This window comes from Eucalyptus grandis, chromosome 1, assembly GCF_016545825.1.
Source record: "Eucalyptus grandis isolate ANBG69807.140 chromosome 1, ASM1654582v1, whole genome shotgun sequence".
Lineage (NCBI taxonomy): Eukaryota > Viridiplantae > Streptophyta > Magnoliopsida > Myrtales > Myrtaceae > Eucalyptus > Eucalyptus grandis.
Window position 1 is genome coordinate 28,577,898 of NC_052612.1, and position 23,553 is coordinate 28,601,450.

General features: G+C 38.2%; 2 protein-coding genes across 2 annotated transcripts; both read right to left on the minus strand.

The window, feature by feature from the left end:
- Positions 1-1,200: 1,200 nt before the first annotated feature.
- LOC104456243 (geraniol 8-hydroxylase-like) lies at positions 1,201-4,749 on the minus strand. Its single transcript, XM_039318160.1, has 6 exons — positions 4,253-4,749; positions 3,831-4,173; positions 3,704-3,737; positions 1,841-1,950; positions 1,567-1,660; positions 1,201-1,298 (listed from the first exon to the last, which is right to left on the minus strand). The coding sequence occupies exons 1-6, from the start codon at positions 4,747-4,749 to the stop codon at positions 1,201-1,203; spliced, it is 1,176 nt and encodes a 391-aa protein (XP_039174094.1).
- A 15,896-nt stretch (positions 4,750-20,645) lies between these two features.
- On the minus strand, positions 20,646-22,369 carry LOC104456233 (geraniol 8-hydroxylase). Its single transcript, XM_010070984.3, has 2 exons — positions 21,453-22,369; positions 20,646-21,359 (listed from the first exon to the last, which is right to left on the minus strand). Exons 1-2 carry the CDS (start codon positions 22,344-22,346, stop codon positions 20,754-20,756), a joined length of 1,500 nt encoding a protein of 499 aa, XP_010069286.2. The 5' UTR covers positions 22,347-22,369; the 3' UTR covers positions 20,646-20,753.
- Between the last annotated feature and the right edge of the window lie 1,184 nt (positions 22,370-23,553).

Genomic DNA, 23,553 nt, shown 5'->3' on the forward strand with positions numbered 1-23,553 from the left:
TATTTGTAACTAACCATAAAGCAAAATAAACACAATTGTCATGACTTACTGGATTTATTGTCGTCGACTGAAGAACAGTCGACGAACTTTGCCTTTCTTCTCCAATTGTCCCTTCACTAGGGCCTTCGGCCCTACTCAATTGTTCTTGCTGCTTCATTAATTGACAACCTCTACTATTGTTCTTTGCTATGTGGCAAAAAGTGCACTTTATTGGTACACTTGTCCTATTCATCCTACGCTGACATGAGACATCTCCCTTTGTCATTATTCATTTTTGCTTTGGTCTTCCTAGTTTCTTATTTAATGGCAAAGGTTAAGCTGCTTCACGATCTGTTGGTCACTCATGAACGCCCACCTTGCCCCATTTGTTATCTCCAAATCAGTCATCAAACTTTTTAGGAACCAGGACCGATTGTTCTTGTTCTCTACCTTCACAACAGCCCAAGCCAGTGGAAACATTTGGTTATTTGCATCTCTTCTAATTGCTACAAGCAATTCTCCCTTACACAAAGCCTTCAAAAAACACCCGTCCAATCCTATAATCCGTTGATAACCAAATAAAAATCCTCATTTGCATGCATCGAAGTAAACATATAATTTATCGAACTTGGTCCTAATATCAGGAAGTGGTCTCTCCATGACCTCTACATACACTCTACTTGAAGGATTTTGTAGCCTACACTCTCAAGCATAATCCCACAACTGTCCATATTCGGTGATGATTGACCAATGAGTATCTTCATCACCTTTTGCTTCGATCTTTTATATTGATTCTTTGATATATTAATGCCTACCTACTCCTTCACCAGCATCCTGAACTAATTAGTATTAATTTGAGGTATCAGCTTAATCAAGTCAAAGAAGTGGTTTGACAACCATGCACTTGTTACCCTTTTATTTTCAAAATTAATAGAACAAGTATGTTCCTCTTGGTAGGCTCTAATTTGGAAAAATCCACTTCTCTTAACAAATGCACCATAGTCTTCCATGGATAGTAGCTCTTACAAAGGTCTTAGTGTTTCTAATGAAGTTAATATTCCTCTGTGCAGCAATGGAGTTCTTCAGTATAGCTTTTCTAAATTGTTTCGCATCATGAAATTTCATACCTACCGACAACGTAGGAGATGCAACGGATGGATCATAAGAAGAAAACTTACTTTTCCTTCTACGCACAATTCCTTCATCTTCTTCAAGCTTATCCTAGGAAGTAACATTCTCGACACTTTCTTCATAATTAGTCTCCTCGCCAGCAGCACCAACATCTGTAGGGTCTTCGGCCTTATTTGGAACTTCATCAACTACATTCAAAGCTGCAAACTTATATGTCAAAAAATCCCTTTGCTTTTTTTCTTAACTCTACAAGCTCCTCGTCGTCATTATCACTTATGAAATTTTTAGCAAGCAACCCTTCATCATCATCATCATCAGTTGATTCAGTTATTTCCCACTCTAATCTAGTGATTGTGACATTACCTATGTCATCATCACTTTGGTCAACTGCATTTGCGCTCCTCTCCTGTCCATCATATCTATCCTACCCTCCTTCGACCCTAACGTCAGTATTACCTTGAATACCATCTCCTGTTTGTTCTACTTGGGCACTTTCTCCATCATCATCTTCGTCCTCACTTGCACTATCGTACTCAACATATATTTTTACCTCTTCAACATGAAGATAATGGTATAGAATATTCATGAAACCATTATTATCTTCTAAGCATCTCAAACCATCTCTTAAGTCTTTCCCAATAATACAATACAACAACTTTTGGACTTTACAAGGCAAATAATTCCTTATATCCCTAACAAATCATATATAAGATGTATTCTTTATCTCAACAAAGATGGTGCCCTCATTTCCATCCTCATACTTCCACTCATCCTCCCCAATCACAAGTTCCCCACCGTAGCAAACTATGACAGCGACATAATTCTTGTCACAAGCCATTTCTGCACCAAGAACAAGAAAAAGAATAATTATTTTTGGGACCCCACATCCACAAAGGACAATAGATAATTGCACACGGGAGTCCCCCCACTCTCATGGACTTTATTAAACAGAGGTCCCACACACTGACAATATACCTCTACATGACAGCCAAAAAAGAGGTCGCCACTTTAATTATTTGTCTTCCCTCCCCTTAAAAAACTAAAAAAAAAAAAAAAAAAAAAACAGAGCTCCCCACAACAAGCATAGGTCTCCACAACAAGCACAGCCCAAGCAATTTTGTCTACTATCTTTTGCTGAACTAAACCTGCGATGTGAGAGAATGTACATCAACTTAATCAAATCTATTTTTCCAGTGAAAACACATACAAAAAATTAAGGAAAGCTCGATGTAAAAATATAGGGTGAAAATTCTGTTTCTCATCCAACCAGGAGAAATCATTCCATACTCTATGATGTCTGGCTATTAATATATCGTGTCAAGAGGTCATTACACAAACCAAGAGAAATTTAGAGAATTTATCCATTGCACAGTAGACTGATACTACATGTCAAAAGAGCTAATATAAACTTTAAAAGGAGATACTTACATGTGATTCCACATATGTCCCTTGTAGGTAAACGAGCTTATATAAAGTATCAAAACAAATTTTGCACTCCTCAATGTACCCTACATATATGTTGACTATTTGACAAGAAAGAAGAGTAAAAGAACCAAAAGATCATAATCAAGGGAACAAAAGCAGATTGATAGCAAAGTTGTGTGCTCTTTGCAGAGCACTTGAGGGCTATTATTTCACACCTTCCACCTTAATCTATCTATCATATCCCACCTGATTCAACATTTTGTTTCACTCAAACACACTAGTTCCTAGTTCCACCTTATTCAATATTTCGTTTCACTCAAGCATCGACTACAGAAATCATTGACCAAGGCGAGCATCTCCACATAAGGGCGTAGCCAAACAAAGCGCGCACATTTCAACAAAAATTCCATTGGAGCCCTTATAAAATAATCAAGTGAGCCCTAATAATATAATCGAGTGAGCCCTAATAAAATAATCAAGCCTTAATTTCATCACAGGGGAGGGGGAGAAGGGGTCGAACCTGGAGGAGCGACGATGGTGAGCAATGACGACGACCAACGATGGTGAATGGCGACGACAACCAACAACGGCGATTGACAATGGCAATCGATGACCACCTCTGGGCGTGAACGGCGACGGAGAGAAGGGCCTAAGATCTAGTGTGAACGTGGATGGGGAGGAACGGCGACGGCCAGGTGTGCATAAGCCAAAATAACCTAACGACGTTATTTAACATCAAGGAAAAATGACGTTGTTTAGGTCAGCTCACTTAGTGTGGATAGACAACGTCATTTTTGTTGTCCACGTGGGCTTTTTTTTTTTTTATAAATATTTGCCACCTTAGTAAAAGAAGTCACCGGAAAATGCCACGTATGCAATTTGGCTGGATTTTGGCCGGATTGGCACTCAAGTGATTCACTTTGCTCCGATTTTGGCACTTAAGTGTACTTTTCAAAAGTTATGGTATTTAAGTTTCCTATTCTATCAAGTTATGGCACTCCAGGGGTCCGCACCTCCTCTTTCACGATAGCTTGTAAATAGGGTAAACTAGGAATGTCGGCTTCTTCAATCTGCTTGCCTTTGCCGATGACTTGATGGAGCTCGTGTTGGGCTCTCAATAGCTTTCCAGAGTTTCAAAGTAGTTCTGTCATCGCCCACTCCAGAGTACTTGCAGTGGTTTTGCTACTGGCGACGAATACGTCCTGCATGACCGATGTTGCAAATCAAAGGTTTTGTACCAAGAAATTAGATATTAATCTTCACATAGAAGGAGGCTTGATACAAGTAGACGGTACCAGCAATAGATGCTTGGCTAAGGACATGTCCAGGGTCTCATTTTTATCTTCAACAAAATCAAGAAGATTATCCGAAACATCGTTACCTTTGATCCAACCGGTCTCCATCCTCAGCTGCAACTTTCTCTGGATCAGGTTGTCAAAGATGTCGAAGATCTTCTCGAAATGCGCCTCGAGGCGATGCTTTGAACCATGTGGGCCGATCTTCTTGAGCACAGGAAAGTAGTCTGCCAAGTTAGGCTTTCCAACCTCAACCACGATTTGCCATACTACTTCCCTCAGCTTTCTCGCTGGGTTGAAAGGTTCCATCATGTCCTGAAAGCTGGTCCTGAAAGCTGCCTCGCTGGATTCAAAGGTTCCAAAGAGAAAATCATGTTTGATTTTGCGTTAACGTTGTCCTGAAAGCTGCCTCGCCGGCATACGCGCATTCTCTGACAAACGTGATCAGCTCTTGCACTTTCTTGCTGTGAAGGTGTTGGTTCAAATCGAGTTTCTTGTTGGAAAGGATATGCGAGTTGTATAGTTTCCTGAGGTATCTGAAGGGAGGAGATATGGGCACCCAGAGCATGCTTAGTTTGTCATGGCCATGGGCCATGACGGAATCAGGAACCATGCGATTCGAGAAAACAGCATCGTGGGTTCGGATGATTTCTTTGGCGAGCGCCGGTGAAGAGATCACGACTCTGGTCACAGGGCCGCGTTCCAGTTTGATGATGGTGCCATAAGTGCGAGCGAGCTTGGCAAGGGACTTGTGGGGAAGATCTCCGAGCTGGAGGAGGTTGCCGATGATTGGAAGAGGCCATGGACTGGGGGAAAGGTTGGAGGGCCGAGCTTTTCGGCCTCCTCTGGCAAAGAAAGAGAGAGCTTGGAACAAGCCCCAGAGGAAGTGCAGACACAAGATCAAAACGAAGTATTCCATTTCTCTTTGTGAATCTACAGCTACAAGGTGTGAGATCACTTCCTGTACATATCTACTTGAAAGTCGGTCAATTTTTTATTCATTGCATTGTCTCTTTTTCTTAGAGTACTTAGCAACTCTTTCCTTCAAGCTCTCAAAATTCCTCACCATCGCTAGGCCTAGCAATGCGACTTTTGCCATACTAAAACTAAAGTAGACTTTTTTTACGGCACGTGTTTGACTGGATCACCCATGAAAGGAGTAAATAATAATAATAATAATAATAATAATAATAATAATAATAATAATAATAATAATAATAAATTTCAATTGGTAGTTTAGGGCGTGCATGACAACCATTATGTTCCAGAAATAGTTTCTGGAACAGAAATAGATTTTTCTATTTCTATTTCTGGATGAGTTTCTGAGCAAAAAAATATGTTTGATAACGATACAAAATTTCTGTTTCGAAATAGAAATTCGTTTGATAACAATATAAAATTTCTACTTCTTAAATTTTTTTTTTTTTTTTTGGAGCAAATGAGATGTCCATTCTTACAAATTTCATATGCTTATGAACCGATTGACCCAAATACAAAGTAAGAGTTTTTTTTTTTTTTTTTAAATTTTATTAAAGTCTCCTTTTTTTGAAAAAAAAAATACAAAGTAAGAGTTGTTATATCAAAATTTCTAAATTTTCACACAAAATTCTTTAGCATCCACCTAGATATGCAATTACGGTCAAACAATATACTTATTAATAGTCTCCATACAATAGAAAAAAGAGATCAATATGTATTAATTTTGAGCATGATAGAAGGTTCCCAAAACTCTAGTAGAATGAAGGTGGGCAACCATATTCTAATTCCCTTCATGCTAGTGTGTCACGTTAATCGCCACCACGGTTTACGATATCGAGCAATCGTTTTAGAAAGAAACACAAAGAAGTGTATTAGGCAATTTGCGGCAAATTTTACAAAATCAGCGAATTTTATGAAGTGTAATAGAGCTTGTCATAAAGAACCATTACAAATAAGAGAAATTCCCAAGTAGAACATCACATTACAAGAATTGAGATAGGAATCATCAAATATAGTATCATATTACAAAAGCAAAGATTGAAAATCCCCAAATAAAAATTAATAGAAATACATTACAAAAGTTGAAAACACGGTTTCATGGAATTTCCGGCATATTATGATCCCTTGCCATCTTATTGGCAATACTTTTTCTAAGCATATTCATTTTAGTAGAAAATTTCATGGAGAAATTATTTCTGGAGAAATTATTTCTGATTTATGTTCCAGAAATAGAGAAGTAGAAAATTTCTACTTCGATTTCTCCAAATCTATTTCGAATGGGCAATCTATTTTAGAAATAGAAAAACGAAATAGGTTTATCAAACAGATTTCTATTCCGTAAATATGTCTGGAATAGAAAAATTGTTTCTAGAACATAAATTCTGGTTTGTCATGCACCCCTTAGTCTTGCAAATAAATAGTAATCTACTTACCAAATACAAAAATATTCTTCAATTGGCCAAATATGGAAATTTTGGAAAAAATTTCGGGTCCTCAATTATAAAAGTGCTAAAAATTGCACCGAGCAGATAGCAGTCTGAGCATGATGAATTCTGGCAAGGCCCCTAGGTTGGTCGTTGGTTCTAAGGGTGGGCGTGATTTTAAGATGGAATCAAGAACTGGAGAACTCGACTGGTAAGTTTGGTTCGGTTTCTAGTTACATGAAGGGTTGGGTAGATTCTCGATTCTATTTTTTGAGAAACAGCCGGTTCTTGGTTTGGTTCTCAATCTTTATGGGAACCAGAACTGAGAATTGGAATTGGAATTGGAATCGGAATGGGAACCGGCGTAGCCTAGAATCGGGAACATAATCCCAAACCCTAAAATAGCCATATCCGTATTTTGGCTCTAGCGTTCCCCTTTGTCCTCCTCATTCCTCTCTGTCAACAACAAGAAGAGGGAACCCATTTCTCCTTCATTCTTCCACTTGGTCCTTCTCGCTCTGCAATGCTGTCATTCTTTCCACTTCTCTGCGACGCTGTGGTTCTCCTTCATCTCGTTGTTCTTGTTCCTCTCAGCGACGCTGTGGTTCTTGTTCGAATCTTTTGCTGTCACCGACGTCGGCCGCGGCTCAACGACCATCATCCAATAGCTGCGCAACATCATCACTCAAGTGCTTCAAATTTGTTCCCTCTCAGGACACTTCGTTGAAACTCTCCCTCCCTCTCTCTATCTCTCGCTCTCTTTGGTTGTTGTTGTTGTTGGGTTTTTTTTTTTTACGGTGAGTGCGGAGACAAACATTCACTCGGGACCAGGCGGTTGTATAATTTTTTCTACTGCAAATTGCTACCTAAAAGTTTAAAAAAAATGCAAGGAATGTATTTCTTTTTCTATTCATTTTGGACAAAAAGCAGTTTCTTTTCAGCACACTAAACAAGTGCATACAATTCGGTTTCGTTGTTCTGTTTTAGCCTTTTGGTTTCGCTATTCACTTGAATTCACTCGTTCGGTTTTTTAGCTTTTGTAAATTGAGGAGAACATCTGCAAGTTCGCCAAGAAAGTTTTGACACCATCGCAGATTGGTGTCATTCTTCGTGACTCTCACGTGATTGCCCAGGCGAAGAGCATCACGGGGAGCAAGATTTTGCATATCCTCAAGGCTCAAGGTATGTTTTACTTCGCATGTTCATTATATTTGTGAAGTGAATTTGCTGGCTAATATATATGGAATGGATTTCAGATCTACGGAAGTAACTCTCTATATGCTATGTAGTACTAAAGTTGGAAGCTTGATGACTTTGGCGGCTGAAACAAGTTAAAGCACAGCTTTAAGAGGAGATAAATTAGTTTTAGGAGCTTGCTATGTTCCGGGGGTCCCAAAATCATCCTGAAAACTATGTTGCGCACTTTCTGTTGTTCATCAAAAGTTGATTTTCAAGGCTTGATTCATTGGAATTGTCTTACTTCATGTCTAGCTTTGCGCATCTTTCTGTTGTTCATGTATCCCTTTGCTCTGTTCTAAAATGATTGGCATAATAGTGACTAGTGAGGTGAAGCTTGCATCAGGTCTCTGGCATAGTTGATGGCAATTATGTTGTTACATTCATTGGACTATCTCGATTTTGAGGTGCTGCTATGATATATTAATTCCAGTAGGCTTTCTCTCCATCTGCTAGTCCTTCCCCAAGTTTCCTTTTCCCCCTTGGCTGAACTGATCCTAGTAAATTGCTGAACAGAATCATTATTCTCACATTCAAAGTCTTTCCGTCAGGCGATAACTTTTGTTGCATGGTAGTATGCACAATATCAAGTTCTGTTATGTGTATTTAATGATTCTCTAATTTGTCACATCTAGTACCTCTGACTGAAACAATGGGAATTTGTCTTTAGTAGTTCATGACCTGCACGTAGGCAGGGGAGTCAAAAAGACAACTCACTTGCTAGACCATTTGATTCTTCTTTCCCTTGCTAGATCATTGGACTGGGATTTGGTTTTTTACTGTATGGGTTTTCAAATTGCTAGTGTCTGTCAAATAGTGAATCCTTAGTTGCATCGATTTATATTGGTCTCTTGAGATTTGATTCTTTTCGCCCTCTGCTTATACTTGTTTCATTAAGGGTCTATTCGGGAATGGAGCACACATTGCATATGCCTGACTTTTGGGCCATGTTCTCGGTTCTCACTTTCTTAATTGATTATGATGCGCTGGTATTGTCCAAACTTATAGTTGTCTCTTTTTCTTTCATTGCAGAAACCTGGAGAGAAGTAGTGACTAAAACTCACTAAGGAGGCGGATGTGTCTAAAGTCATCATAATTGGTAAATGTGTTGACTTTAGGTGAGAGTTCATCGATATGTAAATTATTCCCTTATGCACTAAGAGGGGAACCTCCACTCATGCATTTGGTATTGAACTTCCGAAATTGTTGTCCAACAATCTTTCTTTGACATTAAAGACTTTGATGTTTAATTTGATGGGTCTTAGCATATGGACACTTGTTTTAACGAAATCGATAATAGAATCCTTTTTTCATTTTTATTGTTGCATTTATTTTTATTTTGCTTAATAAAAAAGAAAAAAGAAAAAACTTGTTAGATCCTGGAACCTTTAGGTTCCGATGGGTAAGTTTTAGATCCAAAAGAATGAAGAATTTGTACTTGATGGTAAGTTTTAGGTTTTAAACAGAATCTATAATGAATCTGGAATCGGTTACCCCTAGTTGGCTCCATATGATAAGATCACATGCTTTGGCTGGTAAATAGGACCCAAACCAAGAAAACATTGCTTTTTCCACACAAGATACTATCTTTTAAGCTGATATGATATCCCACTTCTAATTTCACTTTCACGAAGGTACGGACATTTGGAGTGCCAAAACTTGGTACGAAAGGACACTTAAGTGCCAAAACTTTGGAAATGTACACTTAAGTACCAAAATTTGAGTAAAATAGATCACTTAAGGGTCACTCTAGCCAAATTGTTGACGTGACAATTTTCTAGTGAGGTGAGTGCAAAACAAGGTTGTTTTGTATGCCGATGTGCGCGAGAAAAAGCTAAAACGACGTTGTTTTGTCTCTAATGTGTAAATAATTAATATAAAAATTAAATTTAAAACAATTTATTTAAAATATTCTTTAAAATAAAAAAACTTAAAATAAAAAACTTAAAATTTTAAAAAAGGGGGAGGGGCCAAAGGAAGGTGGTTGAGGGTTGAGTCCTCGTCCGCCGCCACCTCCCGTTGTTGTTGGGAAGGGTCGGCGATGGAGGGGGAGGGTCGGTCGAGGTCCCGGCCCTAGCTGACCATCAACGAGGGCTCGCGAGCCCTGCCCCCGCTGCCGACCCCTAGCTAGGGCCCGGCGACCTTGGTTGATGCTCCCCCACCGTCGCTAGCCCTTCCCGGCAACGGTGGGGAGGTGGCAAGGGCCCGCGAGCCCTTGCCCAGATTTGGGGTGAGGGCTTGCGGCCCTTGCCACCGGTTGGTTAGGGTCGGCGACTCGGCTAACCCTCCCCCCTTCGTCGTTGGCCCTTCCTGCGGTAGCAGGGAGGTGGCAACGCGAGGGCTCACTCGGCCACCCCCCACCCCGCCCACGTTTTTTTTTAATGTTAAGTTTTTTATTTTTTAGAATATTTTAAATAAATTTAGTTTTAAATTTAATTTAATTAATTTTTATATTAATTATTTACACATGAGAGACAAAATGACGTCGCTTTGCATTTGCTCGCCACGTCGCGTGCAAAATGATGCCGTTTTGCACTTACCTCGCCGGAAAATTGCCACGTCAGCAATTTGGCCGGATTTTGGCCAGAGTGATACTTAAGTGATCTATTTTATTCCAATTTTGGCACTTAAGTGTACATTTCCAAAGTTTTGCCACTTAAGTGTCCCTTCGTGCTAAGTTTTGGCATTTATGGTGTACTTTTGCCCACTTTCACAAGAAAACGACTTATCGTTCCACTTGTTATGACATATAAACCAGCACTAGAACAATGGTGGATGTATTTTGACAAAGCTACGAGACCACAACAAGCCCTCACGATACATCGAATTGAGAGGGACCGTAATGCAATCCATTGAGAACTGCAGTCTTTCTATTCCTCCGGTGAAACCGGCTCCTGTGTCTGGCACCCTGAAACAATTTCGTTGCATTGGTATTAGTTTAAGGAAATCACTCAGTGAAACGGTTAACCATAGTTGCATTGAACAGCATTGTCTGATTATTGATGATCCTTGACGATCAACTCAGTATGCTTGCTTCAATGTCTTCTTTCCATTTCAGTTAGAACAGGAGTCAACGATACTGTTTACAGATTCTAAGTTCGCACGGTAGCAACACAAGCAGTAATATGCGGTGGTAATACAAGCATTTGTCTGGAAATGACAAAATAAACCAATTTAAGTCGGTAATTAAAACTACCATTTCAAAATTCAATATTGACAAGCCTTGAGAGGAACAAAGACAAGTAGTTGGCCCTCGAGAACGGGATGAGGGATGGACTCTGCACGAACAGGGCTTTAAGCAATCTTAACGTCAAATATTGCTAAAGCATGGAAATTTCATGGAAGTCCGTGTCTAGAGATGAACTGCATTATTACAGAGTCAAGGACGATGTCGACTAGCAATAAAAATGCATGCTTTACGTAGTATTAGATTCGTATGCAGACAGTATGCGAAAGTATTGGTACCTGTAGGTTACATATCTACAACATGCATCCATGCAAACTCTTCTTTTAAAACAAAGAAGTACGACGGATGACGAGAGAGAGAGAGAGAGAGAGAGAGAGAGAGAGAGAGAGAGAGAGAGAGAGAGAGAGAGAGAGAGAGAGAGAGAGATTGCTTGCATAATTGTCTCACACTAGAAAATAAGATAAAGAATTTGTAAGCGGTGGATCAATTTTAACACCGCAAGGTATATGCAATAAAATGTTATTATAATGAAACGTCATTCCAGTACAGTCCTGGTAAATAATCGTTTGACGCTCTGCATGTCAACGAGGAAAGCTGTTTATTTTGGTTAGAGGACAAATACTTGCCGGGACCTTGAATCCATGGTGATTTTTGATCGTGAAAACGGGCCTAAGTAAGACTTATCTGGGTTATGGACCTTTCCAGACCAGGAGACAAAAAACAGCTGCAGCCTTATCGTGTCATCAACCAGAATAGATCCACTTCAATGCTATGTCCTCAAAGCGGAAAATATTTTACCTGTTGAATGGAAAGTACACAAATCAAGATTTAGTGACGGATGAACAAAAGGCAAATGGAGATAAGGGAAAAGATAAAGAAAAATGATGTAGGGCCAATTTGTCATCTTCTGCAAGTTCATTTCACCCTCCAATATCTTCACCCAATAAACAAATCTTCCTCAATTTCAAAACTAATCAATTACAAACGCACCGACAATATTTTTTGATCGAATCATTATCAAAGTTTCTATCTTAAACCCCAAAACTAGGCACATTCCATGAATAATGAATGATTTCTTGCAAATAATCAATCACATACAGGAAATGATTCGAGATGAGTGGTCTCACTACTTTTTTATGTAATGGGCGCATACTCAGTTGTGTTGTGACATAACACCTTCACATAAGTTAAATTGGTACAGCCATGGGTTTTGCACGTTAAGCTTGTTGCATTGTTATCCTGAACTTGTCTTCCATGTTCCTGTTCTCTGGTGCGACACCATTTTCGAGCCTCCAATTGAATGCGTTAATGAGCGGACCTAGCCTTAATAATGACATTCTCGTGGCCAGTGGCAATCCCGGACGGACAAGCCCAAATGCGTTAATGAGCGGACCTGCCATCGAGCTGTAGGAGCTCAAGGTTGTGTCCCTAGAGATATATGCCAGATCTAGAAGTCTCTCTAGCATGAACTCATTCGGATTAGCCCAAATGGTAGAATCTCATTCGGTAGCCCACACAATAATAAGCCCCTTTCCAACCTTTGTAATAGTGAAACGACTTATTTATGTATGGCTTCAGCATTGCGAGGGAGAAGAAGTTGTAATATTGCCTTCTTTTGACCAAATCAAGTATTGGTGGGATCCAAAAGAAAAGAAGGGAAAAGAAAAAGAAAAAGAAGTGTTATAAAAGAAAAAAATGTGACCATCGGCAGAGAGCATGTTGAGAAGAGAAAAAAGGGAGAGAGAAAGTTGGTAAGAAAGAAAGAAGTAGGAGGAAGAAAGAAGAGGGATTTTGCATATAATGCTACGGACGTCTCACTAGGCTGGATTTTCTTCGTATCGCAACGTCAGGTAAGTACTCGCACCCATTGTTTATCTAATTAGAGTAATTTTTTGGGTTAGGACTTAAATTTGGAGTTTTGTGAAATTTAAGCCGCTAAATTCGATTTTTGAGTTGTGGAGTTTTGGAATTTAATGGATATGGTGGATTATGGCATTTTAGAGGTGTGGATTTGACGGGAGTCAATTTGGAGCAATGGTTTAGTTAGAGCGAAATTTTAGGGTTGTGCGTGTGGATTACAAGTTCGTCGGCTCGTATAACAACGCATTGTTTGGTTGGGCATTCCCAAATGAGATTTTGGACGTACTGCCTATTTGCTAATTTTCTACTGATTTTGTTGTTGAGATTTTGGATATATGGTTTCTTCACAGAAATTGTACGAAAATGTATTGGTCATATCATCTCTTTTTATCCAGAATTTTTAAAGTAGATTTGATTAGTCAAAACCTTGAAAAATTGTCCATAGACTAGTCTGCCTTGTTTGAGTCCAACTCATGTTTGCTTTGAAATGAGGTCTTCGATGTGTTCAATTGGATTTTCTTCCCTTACGGAAGTTGTAGTATGCATCACAAGCTTTCTAACTAGGTACACGTTGCACCAAATGATCGTCGTTTGCGAGGTTAATCGTGTGTGTGAAGACATGTTCATGCTGCTGCATTTCGTGAAGTGAATTGCATCGTCCTATCTTAACATTTTGGTGTAGATTTGTGTGAATCAAACTAGACTTAGGTTTCTGTGATTGTGTTTGGCACTTGTTAATTGAATAAGTGATCCAGTATTAACTCACTAAAATTGCTTGATTGATTGAGAATCAAGGCTCAAGGGCCTGCCTACATGTTTACTTTCAAATATGCATGTGATTTTAGATGCGATACATGAACTCGTGGGATATTTCCGGGTCACATTTAGAACTTGTTTTAGGGGCTTTTTAGCTTTGGCTATTGTGCGAGAACACAAATGGTGACCAATAACTATAAGCCACAAAAATGAATTGGGGTAGGCATCCTAGAAGGATTGTCGCATGAATCACAAATGCCGATCTTGAGCCAAACATAATCAATTATGCATGCTATCCTGATTTCCTGATTATTCTTGTTTGTTTTGTGATTATGTTTTTTTTTTTTTTAATATATGTTTGTAATGGTAACTGTTTCTTTCACATTATATATACCTAGTCTTAGCTCTAGATTAGGCTTAGATAGGTCCATGGAAGTGGAGGTCCCCCCAAGACATGAAGACGATGAATGGTCGATGTCCAATCAATCTAATCTTGTTTTTGTACCATTTGTTCTCCGATATATGTTTTGGGTTATCTTGTGTTGTATAAATGCTCGACGAGTTATGGGCTTTTTTTTTTTTTTTTTCCTTTTGATTCAATTTTCGTTTAGGATTGCATATTAGATTTACATTTTTCCTTAAATTGCTTTTTGGGTGTTTACTTACCGCATTGTCTTTAAATTTCAATTGATTGTTTTTTTTCTCCTCTTTTAATAGAAGTAGAATGGTATGAAATTGACCATACATACATGATCACCTAGTTAGTTTTATTGACACGAAAAAGTTAAAAGACACGCATGGACACTTTATAAAACATGACAAATTATTAGGTATCGAAAATGTGTTAATAGAAATATTAGTGTAATCTAAGTCGTCAAACCCTAGAATTTCTAGTTGTGTAGAAATCGAGGGACCACTCACGATCCGTAATTGAGTTTTCTAGCTAACCTAAAAAATGAAGCTAGTGGCAATTCCTAACTTTTATCTAGATTGTCTTAAACAATTCATAGATAATAAATGAATCCGTCTTGAGAAGTATAGGTCTCGACGAGACTCATCGTAATTTAGCATACCCGATGTGGAAATATCCTAAAGAATAAAGTGATGCCATCCTTATAGATGGGAGTATTATTGGAAGGGCTACTATGGTAATGATACCCCTAAATTCATTATTTACATCCGATATTTTGTTCAAGGTGTATCATTCATGTGGATGTGAATCATGACACCTTAGTTGTTGTGCGAGATACGAGCCTAGGAGAGCTCACAACTTTGATCGAGTGAACTCATATGGTCAATCCCAAAAGATGAAGTAATGACATCTTTTGGGACACGTAATATGAGGGAGCTCCCACGATTAAGTATTCTTAAACTTGACCTTTCCGCCAGACACCTGAGCTTGGGTTGCAATGCACTTGAGCTACTTTTCTTGCAAGCCCATCGACGCCACTCACCGACGTTGATTTGGCAAGCCACCGGTGCACTGACTCTCCTCGGTCAACTCTACTATAGATCCACATGTCATGCCCCGATCCTTGAGTGCATGTCTTATGGATATTAACGGCTTGCTTTCTAGAGTTCGAGGTGGCCAATTTGATTCTCCTGTCGAGGATTATAGGAATGCACTCATCTCTTTTAGAGGATTTCGCTTCCAACTAATAAGCTAAGTCCAAAAATTCATTCTTTTGATTTGTAGTAACCTTATGTGTATATATTTCTAGTTTACACAAGTCATCGATTTTATTTGTAGAAATGTTGGCTATTTAGACCAATCCAAAGCACCATACGTCGTCTGCGTAATTGGTCCTTGCTTGTGGTATTTCGCAGGTAGATGGAGCTGTGCCGTTGCCACCAATCTTAACGGATTGGTGAGGCTTTATAGTTGGCCAGGATAAAGTATGTTAAGAATTTTCTAATCTTTTTCAATGTATTTTTAATAATTATTATTATTTTCATGTATTATAATATTTTTCCAATAGCCCTACTATCAGAAATATGAACTGACTATATGTCAATTCTCTAACACTAAAAAATCTGACCACCTAATCCCAATTCTAGAGCTGAAATTAGGGGCAAAATGGGGTTTTCGCATCCTCATTTAATTTTTTTTTTTTTTTTTTTTTTGGGTTAGAAACTGATAACTTTTCATTAATTCACCACAAGAGAAGTGACTAGTGGTGCAAGCGAATTGGCGACAAAATAAAACTTTGTCACCTTTGAAAACGAGCTATGTCAAATTAGAATCAGATGGATCCGTTAAATGAGTGGGTTGGGTCGGGTCATTATGACCTAATCCAAATAAACCCATTTAACTTATTTTGACTTATTTCTATGCAATGCAAATTAGTAACCCATACACCATACTCAACCCATACATGACCCGACCCAGCCCATACATGACCCAACCCGTATTTCTAAAATATTTTCACATTTAACTTAATTTATGAAAACCCATAGCCAAACTAAGGTAATAGTATGGATTGAGTGAGTGCGAGATCGAGTGCAGGCGAGAGATATTGAAAAGAGTGTTATAGAAATTTGTTGGGTTTAAGTAAGTTTTATTTGGTTTGAAATGTAAGTACTATTTATAAGATGACGTCTAGGAGCATACGGGCATTCCCTAGCATTACAGAGATATCTAATAACATGAAAAAATGGAGTGAGGGAGTCTCCATATTGTAGCCAATATTACATTTGTTTGGGAAGGTCTAAAGTTTTAAACATAAGTCATAAATGGGTTTAAACATAATATGATGGTTGAAGTAAGTTAGAAATCGATTTATGACCCATTTATAACCTATTTAACCCTAATATTATGTTTAAACCAATTTATGACTTATTTATTCAATATAATTAATCCATTTAACACCTATATATGGGTTTTTACCATTTTATCAATCTATATGAGAGAGAGAGAGAGAGAGAGCTTTGGCCAACACTTACCAACAACAGGTAAACAATAATTACTTTTTAGCCCCAAGAGAAATTCCTTAAGAAATATAATGTTTAGGTGATCAATAATTCTTGTAACCCAAATTAAATGAACAATAATCTTTTAATAATTATTTATATCCTTATTTAGATTAAAAAAAATGGTTACGCTAATTCGTTTTTGTTGAATGTCATTGAATTTGTCTTAGCACCGTGTGCATTCATTATAATTAAAAGCATGAAAACTTAAGAAAAACAATATAAGTAGTAACTCTTAGTACTTGAGATATGTCACTACATCAAAATTCATGCTTGAGAAGATAACTTCATATTATTCATGTTTTATAAGACAATTATATTGGTTAAGAGCAAATAATCACGACATCACCAACAAAAGATCAATTTACCACATACTTATGACAATTAAATAAACAAGTCAAGTGTTTTTTTTTCCCTATGAATTTCGAGGTGGGTTCTACGATTCTCCGCGTGGGTTCTTTCCATGAGAATCTCTGGATCCTTCTCGTTCTCCTCGTAGAATAGCTTGCAAACCTATAAGTAAATATGAGATGAGTGTGATTATATTGTAAGATAGTTGTTCAGTATCTTGTTGAGAGTAGATGTTGGTACTCGGAGATGTTCAGTGAGAAAGAGCAGAGGGAAGAATGACAGGAGTACAAGAAATTGAAAGAACGAAAAAAGAAAAGAAAAAAGATGAGTGATTGAAAAAAAGAAAAAAATAAATAAAAGAAAAAAAATATATGGTCATGTAGCAAAAGTTAGGATGTAGGGGTATGCATGGTCTAGCATTTAATCCAGAGATCAACCCACATAATGTTGGTCCCAATTTATTTATTTATTTTTCATTTTTTGTATTCCATAGAAGGACAAACATATCATTTGAAATTATATATCCATCAACAATGTGACATTAAGCAACCAAACTATGAACACCAATATATATCAAACATTAATATAAGATAAGGTAACAGAATTTTACACTTGCTAAAATCAACAAACCATAAAAATGAACACTTGAGGCGAGCTAGGCAATTGAAGAGAGGTGAGCGAGGTTGAGGTAAGTGAAGAGGTTTTTTTTTTTTTTTTTTGGGTTGAAATAGGGTTGATTTTCTTTCTACCTTTTTTAATTTACACGACAAAGTGAACTGCAAAGAGAATAGAGGGTGAGGCACTAGAATTTAGAGTAGATAAAAGCATATAATGTAAATATATAATATATATTATGTACAGGGGTGGTTTGGATTGAACTAACACTAAATTCTTAGGACTAAGAATCAATCCGCACAATGCAAGATATTGGAGTCTCAAAATCAAGGACTAACCCAGTCCCTTTGGTAAACAGACCAAGATTGGCCGAATTGGGCTGGTTCGGGGTTGGTCTATGGTTGATCCTATATTGATACTTACCCCTATTAGGATGTGGAGAATAAGTAAAGGGATAGAGATGAACGACCAAAAAAGGATAAATCAAAGGGAAAGAAAAATAATGAAAAAATAAGAAAGAAAAGTCAGTTTCTACATGTCACAATGAATTTTAAGGGAAGAACAAGAAAATAGTAATGACAGAAAAAAAGTAGTTACTAGAAAATGGGCTTATTTTGATTGAAATAGAAAATAGGTTTAGTTGGGGGATTGGTGTTAGGTTAGTGAAAATGGGTTTAGTGGGGTTATTTGTGAAGACAAGCTATGAGAGCTAACAACTAAAATGGGGCTTTGTGTAATGAAACCCAACTCATCTCAGGGCCCAAACTCGCAAAAAAAGCTATTCACTTGGAATGCTCAACTCAAATAGTGAAACTTACTCGATTTGACGAACTTAAAATCTTATCAGTAAAGCATGAAGAGATATCAAAAGTTAAGTAAATAATTGTCTTAACTAAGACTCGACTAGGAGGCACTATTTTCAGAGTCAAAATGCTCATTATGGGTTGACAAAAGGCCTCAAGACAGCCAACTGTGGCGAATAAACACTAAAGGAATAAACAACCACTCACATGATAAGTAGCCTTTTTTTTTTTTTTAACTAAAGCAAGTAGCCATTTGCACGATAAAATTTTTCGTGCGATATCTCTCTACCGAATTCAAATCCAAGTGTGTTTGTTGTCAAAAGAAAGCCCTTTCAAAGTACATAAAAACCCTAAATTTGGTTGGCCCACAATCTAGCTGGCAACTGAAAAAATTGAGCACCGAATATTGGTGGTCAAGTTACCATCCAGCATGTGCCAAGAATTTCGAAAAATCGATTTCCCTCAAATGGGATGTCCAAATCGCAATCCGTTATATCCTACAAGTTCATAGGGACGTGAGAGATCTAATTATCTCTCTATTGGACAGCTTAAACTCGGCCAGAGTGTCACCGGTGAAGCCAATACAACAAGGGCAACAATTTTGACTCCTAGAACGAAAGTTTAACTTGTAAGAGATAAAGACAGTGAGAAACTCTCACCGCAAGGAAAAGGCATATTCTAGCATTAATTGATGTTTTCTAATCTATTAAAATATGTCTTGATTTTGAGCCTATTAAATGAAATCATTTGAAATGGATAATAATTTATGAACTATGAAATCAAGCAAAGTAGGACACGATTGGTTTGCTTTTCAGGATTTGGAGTTGGCCTGTTATTTCCATGTTTAAGTCCAAAAGCGTTTGTTGGACTTTGACCGTGGAAATTGATTTACAAAAAAGAAGTGTGGGCTTACTGATTGGGCACAAATAAGGAAATTCCTTGCTTGAGTCGGCCAAGGGACCAAATAGCAAAGTCCAAGTTGGACTTGTCGACCGAAGTGTCCAAGTTTCCTATTCCGAGTTGAAGCTGGCTGCAGTACGCGCCATGCATATTATATTTATATATTTGTCTTCTTGCCGCAGGAGCACGCCGTTGTTGATCGAAAGCAGTGCGGTCTCCGTGCTGGACTTTATGTCCAGAGAAAGAAAGAAGACTTGAAGCGCCGTTTGTGTACAAGGGCTTGGTGGATGAAGACACGTAGATGAAACTTGTGAATTACATTCATCAAGTTAATATTTGTAGCTGTGAAAAGTTGTGGCAAGATTCATGAATTTTTTTTGTGAGATTGAGATATCATTTTACGAGAATTAATAGGATAAACACTGAGTTCTTGAGTGTAATTATAGCTTAAGAGTTTTTAAGTAACTCTAGTGTATGATTTCTATTGTCTTGTTTGGTCTATAGTGAAATTCGATGATGCTCTTTTCGTAAACATAAGTTATTATGATTAAACCACGTAAATCTTATGTCTGATTTATTTATTTATTTGGTAAAGTCCGATTTATTTTTTATTCTGTCTATTTTATTATTCAATTTTTTCGCAATACAACCAAGCACCGCAATACAACGACCGGCCGCCTTTTTCTCTCTCCAGTTAACGAGTGGTGCTTGAAGAAGAATTAAGGAGTCTTCTTAAAGGTTTATTTGGGCTGAAGTCGGCTGGGCCTCTTTTATTTCTTAATTTCTCATTTATCTGGGCTCTTATTTAACAGATAGTTTCTCGAAAAGTAAGTAGACCTAAGTAGTTTTTAAGAAATGCAAATAAATCTTTGCAGACGACAACAAAAATTGAAAAAAAAAAAAAAAAACATCGGTGAGTAACTCAAATGAGAATTAATAGTCCTATACGATGCCACAACTTAATGGAAGAAAAGTTGGCTAATTTAGATTGATGACTTTTAAAAAAGAGTTAAATATAAAGGGTTGTTAATTGAAGCAAATAAAAATTAGTAGCTTAATAGAGAAGTTGGTAAACTCAAAAAACAGACATTGGTAAGTGAATCCCAATTAACTTAGTGATAATCTAATTTGACAAAAGTTGATAATCACTTTGATTGTGTAAGTAATTTTATATAAAAATTAATAATTTTAAACACTGGTAGTTATATAGATAAAAGTTTGTAAAATAGTACAAACATTTCTAATCTATATACTATAAGAAAAATTTGGTAACTTTGTAAAAGTATTGGTGAGTTACAAACAAGTTATTAGGAATTGATACATCCAGAATTTTTCATTTATATTTTTGGGCAGGTTATAAAAGAATTTTACAATCACAAAAGACCGGATGTTGAATTTGGAGGGTATAAAGTAATTGAAGCTTCTAGAGATGAGGAGAAGAAGATATTTGATTCTGCTAATTTGATAAAGTTATTGACCAAAAATAATCCGATAACGTTTTTCTCCTAGTGGACAACCTTTGTCTTGAATACGATGTTAAACCAAATAAATTTAAACGGTAAATGATTAGAATAAAAGACAATGGTCAAGCAACAGCTTGCCACCTGCCACAAAGTTCTATTAAATTCACCATCATCACACACCATTAATTTTTTTTTTTATCATGATGGAAACTGGAAATTATATTCACTAATATAATGGTTTTGCCGGATCTAAATTCAAGAGAATTTATCCATTTTACCAAAAATATTTTATACTCTTTTTTCTGTGAATAGACCATGACGAACATAATATATCATAATTACGTAGAATGTAACCCCAACATGCATTTCTTTTTCTTCTTTCATATAGGAATGGCCACAGCTTTTAGAGATTCAGCCTTTTGGATGGCTATTCCGAACTTGTCTTCCATGTTCATGTTCTCTGGGGTAACACCATCTTCGAGCCTCCAATTGAAAATATTGATGAGTGAACCGAGCGTCAAAGGCAACATTCTCATGGCCAATGGCAATCCCGGGCAAATCCGCCTGCCGCCACCAAAAGGTAGGAGCTCGAAGTTTTGTCCCCTGGCATCGATATTGGATCCAAGAAACCTTTCGGGCATGAACTTTTCTGGATCATCCCAGACGCTAGGATCTCGACCGATCGCCCATACATTGATGAGGATTTGTGCACCCTTTGGAATTGTGAAACCGCCTGCAATGAAATCTTCTCCGGATTTCCGAGGATCAAGGAGAGGAGCTGACGGGTGAAGTCGGAAATTCTCCTTTACGATAGCTTGTAAGTAGGGTAAGCGAGAGATATCGGCCTCTTCAATCTGCTTGCCTTTGCCAATGACTTGATGGAGCTCGGCTTGGGCTGTTGATAGCTTTTCTGGGTTGCGAAGTAGTTCTGTCATCGCCCACTCCAGAGTACTCGCAGTGGTTTCACTACCGGCAACGAATATGTCCTGCATGACCGATGTCGCAAATCAAAGATTTTGTACCTAGAAATTAGATGTTAATCATCACAAACAAGGAGGCATGAGACAAGGACACAGTACCAGTAGTAGATGCTTGACTAAGGACATGTCCAGGGTCTCATTTTCATCTTCCACTAAATCAAGAAGATTATCCAAAACATCGTTATGCTTAATCGAGCCAGTATCCATCCTCAGCTGCAACCTTCTCCGGATCAGGTCGTCAAAGATGTTGAATATCTTCTTGAAATGTGCTTCGAGGTGATGCTTCGGACCACGAGGGCCGATCTTCTTGAGCACAGGAAAGTAATCTGCCAGGTCAGGCTTTCCAACCTCAACCATGATTTGCCACACCACTTCCTTCAGCTCTGTGGCTGGAGTCAAAGGTTCCATCGTGTCCAAAGAGAAAATCGTGCTCGATAGCACGTTAAGGCTGGTCCTAAAAGCTGCCTCGCTGATATTCACCGCCTCGCCAGCGCACGCGTATTTCCTAACAAAGCTGACCAATTCTTGCACTTTCTTGCTGCGCACGTGTTGGTTCAAATCGAGTTTCTTGCTGGAGAAGATATGCGAGTTGTATATTTTCCTCAGGTATCGGAAGAAAGGAGATACGGGTACCCAGACCAAGCTTAGTTTGTCATGGTCAAGGGCCATGACGCAATCAGGGACCATGCGATTCGAGCAGACCGCATCGTGGGTTTGGAGGATTTCTTTGGCGAGCGCGGGTGAAGAGATCACCACCGTGGTCACAAAGCCGAGTTCCAGTTTGATGATGGGGCCGTAAGCTTGAGCGAGGTTGGCGAGGGACTTGTGGGGAAGGTCTCCGAGCTGGAGGAGGTTGCCAATGATTGGAAGAGGCCGTGGACCTGGGGGGAGGTTGGAGGGCCGAGCTCTTCGGCCACCCCTGGCGAAGTAAGAGAGAGCTTGGTACATGCCCCAGAGGAGGTGCAAACACAGGATCAGAACCAAGTAATCCATCTCTCTTTGTGAATCTACAGCCACAAGGCGTGCGATCACTTCCTATACATAGCTTGAAAGTCGGTCTAATTTTTTATTTATTGCATTTGTCTCTTTTTCTCAGAGTACTTAGCAACTCTTTTCCTCAGGCTCTCAAAATTCTGTCAATTTTAGGCCTAACTTTGCGGCTTTTGCCATACTAAAACTAAAGTAGACTAGCTTTTTCACGGCACGTGTTTGACTGAAGCACCAATAAAATAGCAAAAAAAAAAAAAAAAAACACTTCAATTGGCATTTTAGCCTTGCAAATAGAGAGTATTCTACTACCAAAACAACTTCAATTGGGCAGATAAAGATATTTCAGAGAAAATTTCGTGTACTCTAGTATAAATGTAAAAAAAAATTACGACGAGCAGATAGCGGCCGTAGTGCGATGCCTGGCCCCTGGGTCATTGGCTCCATGTAATAGGAACATGCTTTGGCTGGTAGGTATGACTTAAGCCATTGAAACATTTCTTTTTCCGAACAAGATAATATTTTTTAAGCTAATATGATATCCAATTTCAATTTCACTTCCACGCGGAAACGACTTATCGCTCCACAACAAGGCCTCATGATATGAAAAATCGAGAGCGATTGTGATGTAGTCCAAGGTCGACTATTCAACCAATAGGATCGGACGAGTGACTTATACACATGGAAACTTAGTCATAAAATCGAGTAAATTTTAGTTCTGTGTTAGCTCAGGAAAATGAACATAACTTTGTCGATTCAGATAAGAATGGCTTGATTCTAAAGTCAAAAGAATGGAGATTCTTAGATCTATAATTTTTATTTTTTTCTTCAGATAAGCACTATATGATTGTCGATTTTGGATGGTATTGGGCGAAACAGGATTGGACAGCTGAACGTGACCATTAACTTTAAACTAGTGTTGCATCGCATGTCATAATTGTCGACCATTAACTTCAAGTAGTCAAATAAGACCGTGTTTAGTATAGCTGCGTTGGATTAACCTCGAGTAGCACTGAGTAGCCAGATAAATCAGCTGAACGCAACCATTAACTTTAAGCTCGTGTTGGCTCGCGTGGCATAATTGTCGACCATTGACTTCAAGTTCATGCTGCATGGCATGGTGCTTTAACAAGAAGAGTTTGCCAGAGATCCGCTGTGACCACCAGCATGTTCAGTTCGAGCTTCAACTCAATGGAACATACAAATAAAACTT

Bases quoted from the DNA above. Each gene is read 5' to 3' on its own strand.
- LOC104456243 (XM_039318160.1), bottom strand. From the start codon at position 4,749: ATGGAATACTTCGTTTTGATCTTGTGTCTGCACTTCCTCTGGGGCTTG. The intron at 1,661-1,840 runs GTTGAGATAAAG...CATGTTGAAGAG, and splicing joins GAAATGAGGGCACCATCTTT to GTAAAAATATATGTTGAGTA. The intron at 1,299-1,566 runs GTAATACTGACG...CTTTGAATGTAG, and splicing joins AACAGGAGATGGTATTCAAG to TTGATGAAGTTCCAAATAAG.
- LOC104456233 (XM_010070984.3), bottom strand. From the start codon at position 22,346: ATGGATTACTTGGTTCTGATCCTGTGTTTGCACCTCCTCTGGGGCATG. The intron at 21,360-21,452 runs GTACTGTGTCCT...TCGGTCATGCAG, and splicing joins TAGTCAAGCATCTACTACTG to GACATATTCGTTGCCGGTAG.